This window comes from Arachis hypogaea, chromosome 20 (genome assembly GCF_003086295.3).
Source record: "Arachis hypogaea cultivar Tifrunner chromosome 20, arahy.Tifrunner.gnm2.J5K5, whole genome shotgun sequence".
Lineage (NCBI taxonomy): Eukaryota > Viridiplantae > Streptophyta > Magnoliopsida > Fabales > Fabaceae > Arachis > Arachis hypogaea.
The window spans coordinates 2,830,289-2,841,973 of NC_092055.1; the positions used below are offsets into that span (position 1 = coordinate 2,830,289).

The 11,685-nt window shown below is 36.1% G+C and overlaps 1 protein-coding gene across 2 annotated transcripts; it reads left to right on the forward strand.

The window, feature by feature from the left end:
• The first annotated feature begins 1,294 nt into the window (after positions 1 to 1,294).
• On the forward strand, positions 1,295 to 11,299 carry LOC112783790 (uncharacterized). 2 transcript variants are annotated; one of them, XR_003193602.3, is made up of 6 exons: positions 1,295 to 1,463; positions 1,556 to 1,609; positions 3,988 to 8,474; positions 8,567 to 8,620; positions 8,698 to 8,854; positions 10,999 to 11,299. XR_003193602.3 is itself a non-coding variant. In XM_072230467.1 (4 exons), the coding sequence occupies exons 3-4, from the start codon at positions 4,738 to 4,740 to the stop codon at positions 11,022 to 11,024; spliced, it is 672 nt and encodes a 223-aa protein (XP_072086568.1). In that variant the 5' UTR covers positions 1,295 to 1,463; positions 1,556 to 1,609; positions 3,988 to 4,737; the 3' UTR covers positions 11,025 to 11,299. The 2 variants fall into 2 exon arrangements, 1 of the variants encoding a protein (XP_072086568.1); XM_072230467.1 differs by lacking the exons at positions 8,567 to 8,620; positions 8,698 to 8,854 and having other exon boundaries at positions 3,988 to 5,383.
• The last annotated feature ends 386 nt before the right edge of the window (positions 11,300 to 11,685 follow it).

Genomic DNA, 11,685 nt, shown 5'->3' on the forward strand with positions numbered 1-11,685 from the left:
TTATTTGCAACAATTTTATTAATAAAATTAAATAAGATCAACCTTGTTTCAATTAAATCAGCAGAGTGTTTTTATGTTTAAATTAAAATATAATTAAAAATGTTGAACATGATATTTCTTAACAAATTACATAAACACATGTGTGAAAAATAATGATACCTTTCACCAATGCAAAATGAGAGAGTGTTTCAGCTAGAAGATGGTGATAGTCTTCACCAATGAAGACGAGATGGAGAATTCAGCTGGGAGCGTCCTTTTTGGTTTGGGATTCACTAATGCGTGTGAATATCCCGTAGAATAAGGAATTTAAAAAATTGTATCTGTTACGTGAAGTTACGAAAGTAAAACAAAGTCACCGTAACCACCAATGAAGTGGGTGAATTTTAAAATTTAAATTTAAATTAAAATCTAATTATAGATATGTATCTACAAAATAGGAACATGTTACACTAAAAAAATAATTAAATATTATTTAAATCTGATTAAAGGCTGATTAAAGGCTGATTAATATTGTACAACTAGCATTTCCCTTCTAAAAAAGAGGGTCAGGCACTACAATAAAATTGAGTATTTGTAACAAAAATTTTGTATCAAATTTAAAATTGTTATAAATTATGATTTTTTTGTAACAATAATTAGTTATTATTACAAACATTTCAATATTTTGTAATAATGTAATTTTTTTTGTTACAAATTATGTTGGCGTATCGAATTGTTGTTTTGTTGCAAAATATTATAATGTTTTGTAACAAAAGATTATATTGTTGCAAAAATTTAAAATATTTTGTAACAAAATATCTATTTGTTTCAAAAGTTCTAAATATTTTGTAACAAAATGCACTATTTTGTAACAAGTTATTTATTTGTCACAAAATTCAAATATTTTTTGTAACTAATAAAAAATTTTCTTTCAACATATTAAATGTAAAACTTTAAATTTTTTAAAATTAACATAATGAATTATTTATGATTTATTATATTTATTTAAGATTTCATATTCAAAAATTTATTTTACTAAGAATATTTAAGTCAAATTAATGATACTTTGTGTAAACCCCGCTAAAATCGGAAAATAATTAGTCAATAAATCGAATTTTAAATAGGAAAATTAAAAATACAAAACTAGTATCAAAATAGTATAGAGCTCGTCAAAACGAAAATTTTGATACCAATTTCGAAAATTTGGCCCAAAATCGGACCGGAAGGACCGAACCGGTTGAACCGGGGCCCAAACCGAGCCCGTGGGTCCAACCGGACCCAAACACTTAAAGAAGACAGCAGCTCCTTCTTCCCCCATTTGCATGCAACGCAGCAAAACAGATTTGGGGAGAAAGAAGAGCCCCCAAACCCTTAACCTCCTTTGATCCACCATAACTCTTCCGTCCGGGCTCCGATCGCCGCACCGTTCACGGCCACGCGCTCAGCGCGTTGAGCTCTACCTTTCTATCCGAACAATTTCACTGGTAAGCCTCCTATTAAGTTCAAAATCTCTATCCCTCTTTCTTTGGTAAACTTGGAAACCTATGGTGAATCTTGTCCAATTTCTATGTTCTAGGTTCAAGTTAGCTTCCGGAACTTGTGGGCTCAAGCTATTGAGCATATGGGTATGGTAAGAACACCCTAACCCTAGCTCAATCTTGTTTTTGGTAATAGAAAACTGAATTGAAACATATATATGTGTATTAGGTGTAGTTTAAGAGGGTGTTTATGCATTGGACTTGAATTTGGATTACTTGGAGCTTTGTTGGTGACAAGGCTTACTTTGGGGCTATTTGATTGAGCTTAGAGGGGCTGTGATTTTGAGTTGTGAGGCTGCCTTGGGTGAACTAAGTGATCGGCCAAGATATGGTTCAAGTTTCGCACGTTTAATATTTACGGTGTTGTGAAAACTTAGGTTAGAGGAACCATAGGATAAGTTGAATTGTTTGTTGTATTTAATGATTAGCCTTATAATGTTGTTGGGATAGATTTGTTGGTGGATTTATATATTGGAATTATGAGATGTGGAAGTTATTAATGGTGTGCTCTTATATTTATTTATGATGGATTAGGATTGGTGTTTGTTAATAAGGATGTAGAGTTGTGTTGTGGTGGTATTGCATATGCTGTAACTAATTATGTAATGGTCAGAATTGCATGAAACCAAGTTTGGGCTAAACTTGGGAATATAGGGAACTAAACTGGAAAATTTGGGACCTTTTTGTTAAATATATAATTTATGGCAAATTTTTAAAGTTAGGTTGTTAAATCTGTCCTGCAGCAGAAAAGGTTAAATAGAACAGCAACTTGTTTGTCTTGCTGCGACTTCTACGAGTTGATTTTTGGAGTGAAACTAATTTTGTTATAAAATTTGATTAACTTGCTTTATTGCTCTAAAACTTCAGAATTTTAAGAGTTAAGGATTGGGAGTTGTGAATTTTTGAATATTGGTGGTCAAAACTGAAAAGAAACAGATTTCAGCAAGCTATGCATCAACTTCCAATACTTGTAACTCTTAGAATTGAATAGCAATTGGGTTGCAACCAAGACACAGTTGTTTCTGGATGAGCTAGGAGTTTCCAAATCAAAATTTAGCTTAATTGGAGTTTTGTAATAAAAGTTATTCAAATTGAAAGGTACTAAGCTTGTTGGTTTCAAAAACAGATTTTGACTCATTTTTACTTAACTTCCAGGTAATGTAACTTCTTTATTAAAAATGATATTAACTCAGAACCAATTGAGAAAGAAACCTGGATGAGTGAAGTGTAACTACATTAATTTTTAAAGTCATTGGATTTAACTTGAATTTTATATTGAATTTTGAATATCACATGCTGCTACTGTTTTTCTGGTTTTATGCACTGCAGAGCAGTCACGGTTTTTCCTTTATTCCTGAGACTAGAGAAATCAGAAAACTATGATCTTTAGTTTTTTTTAGAAATATTATTTCAATATGAATGCCTGGACATAAAGTTTATGCAATTCCGATTTCATTTGCTATATTAGAAACAGAAAAGAAAATAGAGTGTCGAGAATGTCTTAGTGATAGTCATGGGTCCGAGAAGTCAAAGATTAATCTTCGTATTACGTGAATGATTTAATGTTAGATTTGGGTTGATTTTAAGATTAATCGATATTAAAAAGGTTGAGAAGAGGTTGGTAAATGGTTTGGTCAGGACCCGGAAAGGGTAAACGTAATGAATTATAAGGGAATGATGATGAAAAATGTGAAAGGGAAGTTGTTGATAAAAGAAGTTAACCTACCATGGCTTGATGAATGATTAAATAATGATTATGATTATGAAATGGCTTATGAATGATGATATCTGAGATACGAGTTTCCCTGGGTAAAAACCGTGGCTCGCCACCACGTGTTCCAGGTTGATTCTCGATACTCTGTTAACCCTACGTCGTAAGGGTGACCGGGCACGTATAAATTCCCGGGTATGGATAACCCCCATTGAGTGATTTATATGATGATTGAATGTGAACTCTATGCATAGACTCTTGGGGATGCGCGACGGGGGACAGTCTAAGGTTTTCAGACTTGTCAGGTTGGCTGGATAACCGACAGATGGGCCCCATCAGCCATAGGACAGGCATGCATCATATGCATTTGTTTGTATTGATTGCTATGCATTTCCTGGGTATGCCTAATTGATATATATTACCTGCTATTTGTTATACTTGCTATTTGTACTATTTGATCATTACTTGTGCGTGAACTTGTTTGGTTGCTTGTTTCTGTTGCATTATGATTGACAGAGGAAATGGAGGAAATGAAAAAATGGTTGGGTATTAGATTAGCATTGAATTTGAGTAAGTTAGGTAGATTTAGAATACCTGCCCCTATTTATGGCTTCTGTTTAGTACTTAAGTTGGATAATTGAATAACGGAGTTCTAGGATTGCCTATGGCATTCTCAGGACCTTATTTATTATACACGTGGCACTTTTACCATGCTGAGAACCTCCGGTTCTCATTCCATATTGTATTGTTGTTTTTCAGATGCAGGTCGAGAGGCTCCTCACTAGGCGTCTGGATCCTGGAAAGTGAAGTAGTCCTTGGGTATATTTTGGTTTTTTATTTGTATATATGTATATATGTATTTAGCTTACTCTCCAAGTAACTTATGTATACTACTCCTCTTAGAGGTTGAGGGAGAGATAGGAGTTTATTTTGGTATTTTGGTATATTTTGGGGATACCTATGTATGTTCATATGTATATATATATATATATCCTCTGGCCAGCCTTAGCTTCGCAGGCTAAGTCAGGGGCTAGTTATGCTGTTCCCTTGGCTTTCCTTTATTCTTTTGCTTAACTTTATCATGTTCCTATTAGGTTTCTTAGCACGCAAGTAATTCTTTCCTGAGCGTTGCGCTTTTTGTTTTGCGATTTTGTTTTACCCGTTTTTCAAGGCTCCTAGTTAAGTATCTTTTCTCTATTATTATATATATATTACTATTCTTAGAGGTCGTAATACCTTACTAACTCAGTCTTATGACTTAAGCATAAGATTAAGTATGGTAGGGTGTTACATTATGGTATCAGAGCAGTTCGTTCCTATAGAGCCTGAGGGACGGACTGATTATGCCTCTGGGCATACTCTGGGTGTCTATACATGCTATTTAGGGTATCTAACTGATATATGAGGCATGAATGCTCATGAGCATGCATTTGGGACTTTGAAATACTAAACTAGAGATATTGAGACTGATCACCTTGATATCACTTGTTTGGTGTGAACAGGAACCAAATGGCATCTCGTGGGCGCGGTCGTGAGCGTAATCGAGGTCAAAGACGGCGAGCTAATGAGGTAACCATACCAATAGATAGTTTGACCGATATCATGACTGCAATGACGAGTGTTGCTGCTGCCATTGGTACTGTTGCTGTCGCGACCATCCGAGTAATGGATGGGATGCAACCACAAGCTGGAACTGGCAACAATGATGATAATGAATATGAAGGTGGACATAATGCTCCGAATACAAGGGTACCACTGAGTTATCTGGAGCAGGTTAACGTGGGTCAGGCAACGGGAGAAAGCTCAAGGAGGGCTGAGGTAGCAAGAAGTGATCACCGAGAACCCTTCACAAAGAAAAAGGGAAAGATTACACCGAGGAGCCAAATTTTCAAAAAGAATCGCTTTGTCGCTTCACATTCTCAGCGCTGGAGCACTGACCGAAGGAACGATAACCGTCTGGATCCGAATGCTGAAGGGAAAACTAGTACTCAACTGGATAATTTAAGGTGCCCAAGGTGCAAGAAGTACCATCCAAACAGACCGTGCAGGGCCGGATTAGGCGTATGTTACAAGTGCGGGAGACCATGGCATATGTCTTGGAATTGTCCATACAAAGAAAATCGGGATGCAACTGAATTTAATTCTCATAGCCGAGGTAATTTTAAACCATCAGTTGAATTTCTAATTTCCTTGCATACAGTTAATATGTAATACTCATTCGTGATGTATGACAAGTTTCAGTAATCATGAGGTCCAAGTCGATAATTAGTCAAAAACTATTGGTTATTGAGACGGAGTGACACTTAGCTACCTTAGAGGGGTGGTTAGACTTTTGAAGGTTAAGGATTAAGTAACGTAGTGGAAGCAGGTTGGACCATATCTAAGAAATCAGGAGTGTTGAAGGTTACGCGGAGTTATTATTTGGAATTCAGTGACGGTGAAACTTTGAGGAAGAGGAGTAGAGCGAACACAGCCTTTAGATGTTAATTGTTAAGAGGTAAGTGGAGATGAAATCAAACCTCTATACGAGAGAGTTTCTAAGACAATTCTTGAAGGTGTGTCAGAACTTCCATTTCAGATAGAAAGCGAGTTTGTGATAGACTTAGTGCCGGAAGCCAGATTAACTTCAATCGCACCACAAGCGAAGACATCATTATAATCGGTAGAATTTAGGATTGAGTGGAAGGGAGTACTAGAAGAGGGAATCACCTAACCAACTATTTCTTTGTGGGAAGCGTCGGTTATGCCAGAGAAGAAGGAAGAGAACGGTAGGAAACCTTATGCAGAGAGAGTGTGCTAACGAATCTTCGCGATTTGATCTAATCCTTCTTTTGAAACCTACATTGACATTCGATCCGGAGCTCTTCCTAAATAGCTTGACTACCTTTCTAACTTTACTCCTTGTGCGAATGAATATTGTTTCTTCCAGGATGAGTCTGAGCTTGTCTTGGTATAAGCGCGTAATCCTTGAATCTTGTATGCTCGCTATTACTAGAGTTGCCCCTATTCGCAAACCATGTTCTTCAGAATCAGCTGAGACTTCTTTGACTCTGTACGCTCTATTCTTCCTACAAAAGGTCTCTAATTTGAACTCTTTTCTTGAGATGCACCCAAGTTCCTCTCCTTGTGTATTCCATTATTTCGGTATAATCCTGATTAACCGTGTACAAGATTTCCTTTCTGACTCATTACGAACACCGTTTGTATTGCTCATTCATTTTTCGAGCTTAATGTTCTTTTGAAAATTAACTTGAGCCTATATTAGTATCACGTATAAAATATAGTTATGACTGTGGAGATGTTGGTTCCTTAAGAGCATGACTTTTGGATACGGAAGATGAAGCAGGTAAGCGTGCGCCGTCAAAAAGAGTTTTGGAGCTTTAAATTCTTGTCGACCACAAAGCCTATGATTAGTTTAATGCGCTAGAAATACACCGGTTACATAGATACCTGAATATGAAGAGAGCTTTCAAACTCCAAGAGAAGGATTAACCCCAAATCCAGTAATTAGAATACCCGAACTTATTTAACAACTCGGAATTAGTGCGATACATTACCAGAGGGGTTTAGGATACGTGTAAATACAACATCGTGAAGTGGTAACGGATGCCCTGAGTAAGAAGTTTCTGGAGAAATGCTTGGATATAAATTTCGAAGAAAGAAAGGCTAGATAAGTTGGAACTTTAAATTGAATATTAAGGATATAGCTAAAGGAGTCAAACTAAATCTATTGCGGTTTTAAAACATAGCAAAGACGAAATGCAGGAAGCGTGAGGGGACGATAAAGACCTACCGAGGATGTCGAAGTCTGGCAAACGAAAGGGAACTAAGAAAAGATTTATATGTTTAATGTCGAAAGAGAGATTGTAAAGTCAAAGACTTAAGGAGTGCAATAACGGTGATAAGGGGCTACTAAGAGTACTGAAACCGGTTGAATCCAGAAGACACCAAGAGAGGGTTATGTGTTGAGGTCGAAAGTTGAAAAAAGAAACTGTTGTTCGAAGCTTACAAGAGAAAATTTTCAAAGTTACCTTGAGATTTCTAAAACCTACCACGAATCAAAGAAGATATTTTGAGCAGACAGAAATGAAGAACGAGGTGGAAATCTATGTGATTACAAGTTTGACGTATGAGAAAGAAATGAGAGACCACCAGAAATCATTCGAAATGCCACAGCTGTCGAAGGTTCTACATTAAAGGTAAAAGGGAATAGCTATCGATTTCGTAATAGATTGCCAAGGTCTAAGACAAAAGGTGATACTATTAGGGAATCGTGGATCAAGTGATCAAGTCCGTTTTGCCCATCGGAGCAAACTACTTATTAGGAATACCAACGAGACTATACATCAGGGAGAAGGTGAGACTCTACAGTATGCTAAACAGCCTTGAATTAATTGGAAACTGGAACATCAAATGTCTTAATTCCTGAATTTGATAGCCGAGACAACAAAGGAAAAGTTACGCAAATTTGAGTAAAGATTCTCATTATGGGAGCCGACAAAAGAGATAGGCAGATCTAAGAAGTTAAATCCCGCCAAGTTAGCCTATTTCAAATTTTGGAGAGTATTGATGGTCAGTGGCGTGCCAAATAGTTTTTGTCGCACCTTTCGAACCTATTCCAACATACTCCGTATATCGTAACTTCTGAAGCATGCCTCTAAATCAAATTCATGTCTTACAACCTAAGCCAGCTTAAATGAAAGGAGATGGACGTATCGAGTGACGAAGTCGGTTTCAAGAAACTCTGAATATGCCAAAGGACTACCCACACCTCTTTTCAGATAATTGAATCTGAATTTTGAGGGCAAAATTCCTAATTTGGTGGGTAGAATGTAAACCCCGCTAAAATCGGAAAATAATTAGTCAATAAATCAAATTTTAAATAGAAAAATTAAAAATACAAAACTAGTATCAAAATAGGATAGAGCTCGTCAAAACGAAAATTTTGATACCAATTTCGAAAATTTGGCCCAAAATCGGACCGGAAGGACCGAACCGGTTGAACCGGAGCCCAAACCGAGCTCGTGGGTCCAACCGGACCCAAACACTTAAAGAAGACAGCAGCTCCTTCTTCCCCCATTTGCATGCAACGCAGCAAAACAGATTTGGGGAGAAAGAAGAGCCCCCAAACCCTTAACCTCCTTTGATCCACCATAACTCTTCCGTCCGGGCTCCGATCGCCGCACCGTTCACGGCCACGCGCTCAGCGCGTTGAGCTCTACCTTTCTATCCGAATAATTTCACTGGTAAGCCTCCTATTAAGTTCAAAATCCCTATCCCTCTTTCTTTGGTAAACTTAGAAACCTATGGTGAATCTTGTCCAATTTCTATGTTCTAGGTTCAAGTTAGCTTCCGGAACTTGTGGGCTCAAGCTATTGAGCATATGGGTATGGTAAGAACACCCTAACCCTAGCTCAATCTTGTTTTTGGTAATAGAAAACTGAATTGAAACATATATATGTGTATTAGGTGTAGTTTAAGAGGGTGTTTATGCATTGGACTTGAATTTGGATTACTTGGAGCTTTGTTGGTGACAAGGCTTACTTTGGGGCTATTTGATTGAGCTTAGAGGGGCTGTGATTTTGAGTTGTGAGGCTGCCTTGGGTGAACTAAGTGATCGGCCAAGGTATGGTTCAAGTTTCGCACGTTTAATATTTACGGTGTTGTGAAAACTTAGGTTAGAGGAACCATAGGATAAGTTGAATTGTTTGTTGTATTTAATGATTAGCCTTATAATGTTGTTGGGATAGATTTGTTGGTGGATTTATATATTGGAATTATGAGATGTGGAAGTTATTAATGGTGTGCTCTTATATTTATTTATGATGGATTAGGATTGGTGTTTGTTAATAAGGATGTAGAGTTGTGTTGTGGTGGTATTGCATATGCTGTAACTAATTATGTAATGGTCAGAATTGCATGAGACCAAGTTTGGGCTAAACTTGGGAATATAGGGAACTAAACTGGAAAATTTGGGACCTTTTTGTTAAATATACAATTTATGGCAAATTTTTAAAGTTAGATTGTTAAATCTGTCCTGCAGCAGAAAAGGTTAAATAGAACAGCAACTTGTTTGTCTTGCTGCGACTTCTACGAGTTGATTTTTGGAGTGAAACTAATTTTGTTATAAAATTTGATTAACTTGCTTTATTGCTCTAAAACTTCAGAATTTTGAGAGTTAAGGATTGGGAGTTGTGAATTTTTGAATATTGGTGGTCAAAACTGAAAAGAAACAGATTTCAGCAAGCTATGCATCAACTTCCAATACTTGTAACTCTTAGAATTGAATAGCAATTGGGTTGCAACCAAGACACAGTTATTTCTGGATGATCTAGGAGTTTCCAAATCAAAATTTAGCTTAATTGGAGTTTTGTAATAAAAGTTATTCAAATTGAAAGGTACTAAGCTTGTTGGTTTCAAAAACAGATTTTGACTCATTTTTACTTAACTTCCAGGTAATGTAACTTCTTTATTAAAAATGATATTAACTCAGAACCAATTGAGAAAGAAACCTGGATGAGTGAAGTGTAACTACATTAATTTTTAAAGTCATTGGATTTAACTTGAATTTTATATTGAATTTTGAATATCACATGCTGCTACTGTTTTTCTGGTTTTATGCACTGCAGAGCAGTCACGGTTTTTCCTTTATTCCTGAGACTAGAGAAATTAGAAAACTATGATCTTTAGTTTTTTTTAGAAATATTATTTCAATATGAACGCCTGGACATAAAGTTTATGCAATTCCGATTTCATTTGCTATATTAGAAACAGAAAAGAAAATAGAGTGTCGAGAATGTCTTAGTGATAGTCATGGGTCCGAGAAGTCAAAGATTAATCTTCGTATTACGTGAATGATTTAATGTTAGATTTGGGTTGATTTTAAGATTAATCGATATTAAAAAGGTTGAGAAGAGGTTGGTAAATGGTTTGGTCAGGACCCGGAAAGGGTAAACGTAATGAATTATAAGGGAATGATGATGAAAAATGTGAAAGGGAAGTTGTTGATAAAAGAAGTTAACCTACCATGGCTTGATGAATGATTAAATAATGATTATGATTATGAAATGGCTTATGAATGATGATATCTGAGATACGAGTTTCCCTGGGTAAAAACCGTGGCTCGCCACCACGTGTTCCAGGTTGATTCTCGATACTCTGTTAACCCTACGTCGTCAGGGTGACCGGGCACGTATAAATTCCCGGGTATGGATAACCCCCATTGAGTGATTTATATGATGATTGAATGTGAACTCTATGCATAGACTCTTGGGGATGCGCGACGGGGGACAATCTAAGGTTTTCAGACTTGTCGGGTTGGCTGGATAACCGACAGATGGGCCCCATCAGCCATAGGACAGGCATGCATCATATGCATTTGTTTGTATTGATTGCTATGCATTTCCTGGGTATGCCTAATTGATATATATTACCTGCTATTTGTTATACTTGCTATTTGTACTATTTGATCATTACTTGTGCGTGAACTTGTTTGGTTGCTTGTTTCTGTTGCATTATGATTGACGGAGGAAATGGAGGAAATGGAGAAATGGTTGGGTATTAGATTAGCATTGAATTTGAGTAAGTTAGGTAGATTTAGAATACCTGCCCCTATTTATGGCTTCTGTTTAGTACTTAAGTTGGATAATTGAATAACGGAGTTCTAGGATTGCCTATGGCATTCTCAGGACCTTATTTATTATACACGTGGCACTTTTACCATGCTGAGAACCTCCGGTTCTCATTCCATATTGTATTGTTGTTTTTCAGATGCAGGTCGAGAGGCTCCTCACTAAGCGTCTGGATCTTGGAAAGCGAAGTAGTCCTTGGGTATATTTTGGTTTTTTATTTGTATATATGTATATATGTATTTAGCTTACTCTCCAAGTAACTTATGTATACTGCTCCTCTTAGAGGTTGAGGGAGAGATAGGAGTTTATTTTGGTATTTTGGTATATTTTGGGGATACCTATGTATGTTCATATGTATATATATATATATATATATATATATATATATCCTCTGGCCAGCCTTAGCTTCGCAGGCTAAGTCAGGGGCTAGTTATGCTGTTCCCTTGGCTTTCCTTTATTCTTTTGCTTAACTTTATCATGTTCCTATTAGGTTTCTTAGCACGCAAGTAATTCTTTCCTGAGCGTTGCGCTTTTTATTTTGCGATTTTGTTTTACCCGTTTTTCAAGGCTCCTAGTTAAGTATCTTTTCTCTATTATTATATATATATTACTATTCTTAGAGGTCATAATACCTTACTAACTCAGTCTTATGACTTAAGCATAAGATTAAGTATGGTAGGGTGTTACACTTTGAGTTTAAAATTATTTTAAAAATTAAATAATAATTCATTTATGATTTATTATATTTATTCAAAATAAATTTTTAGAAATTTTTATATTAAACGTGGTATTTACTTATTTATAATTTAAATGTTTAGTAATTAAA

Coding starts and splice junctions, on each gene's coding strand:
- LOC112783790 (XM_072230467.1), top strand. CDS start 4,738: ATGGCATCTCGTGGGCGCGGTCGTGAGCGTAATCGAGGTCAAAGACGG. Junction 5,384..10,998: donor ATTTAATTCTCATAGCCGAG/GTAATTTTAAAC, acceptor GTTGTTTTTCAG/ATGCAGGTCGAGAGGCTCCT.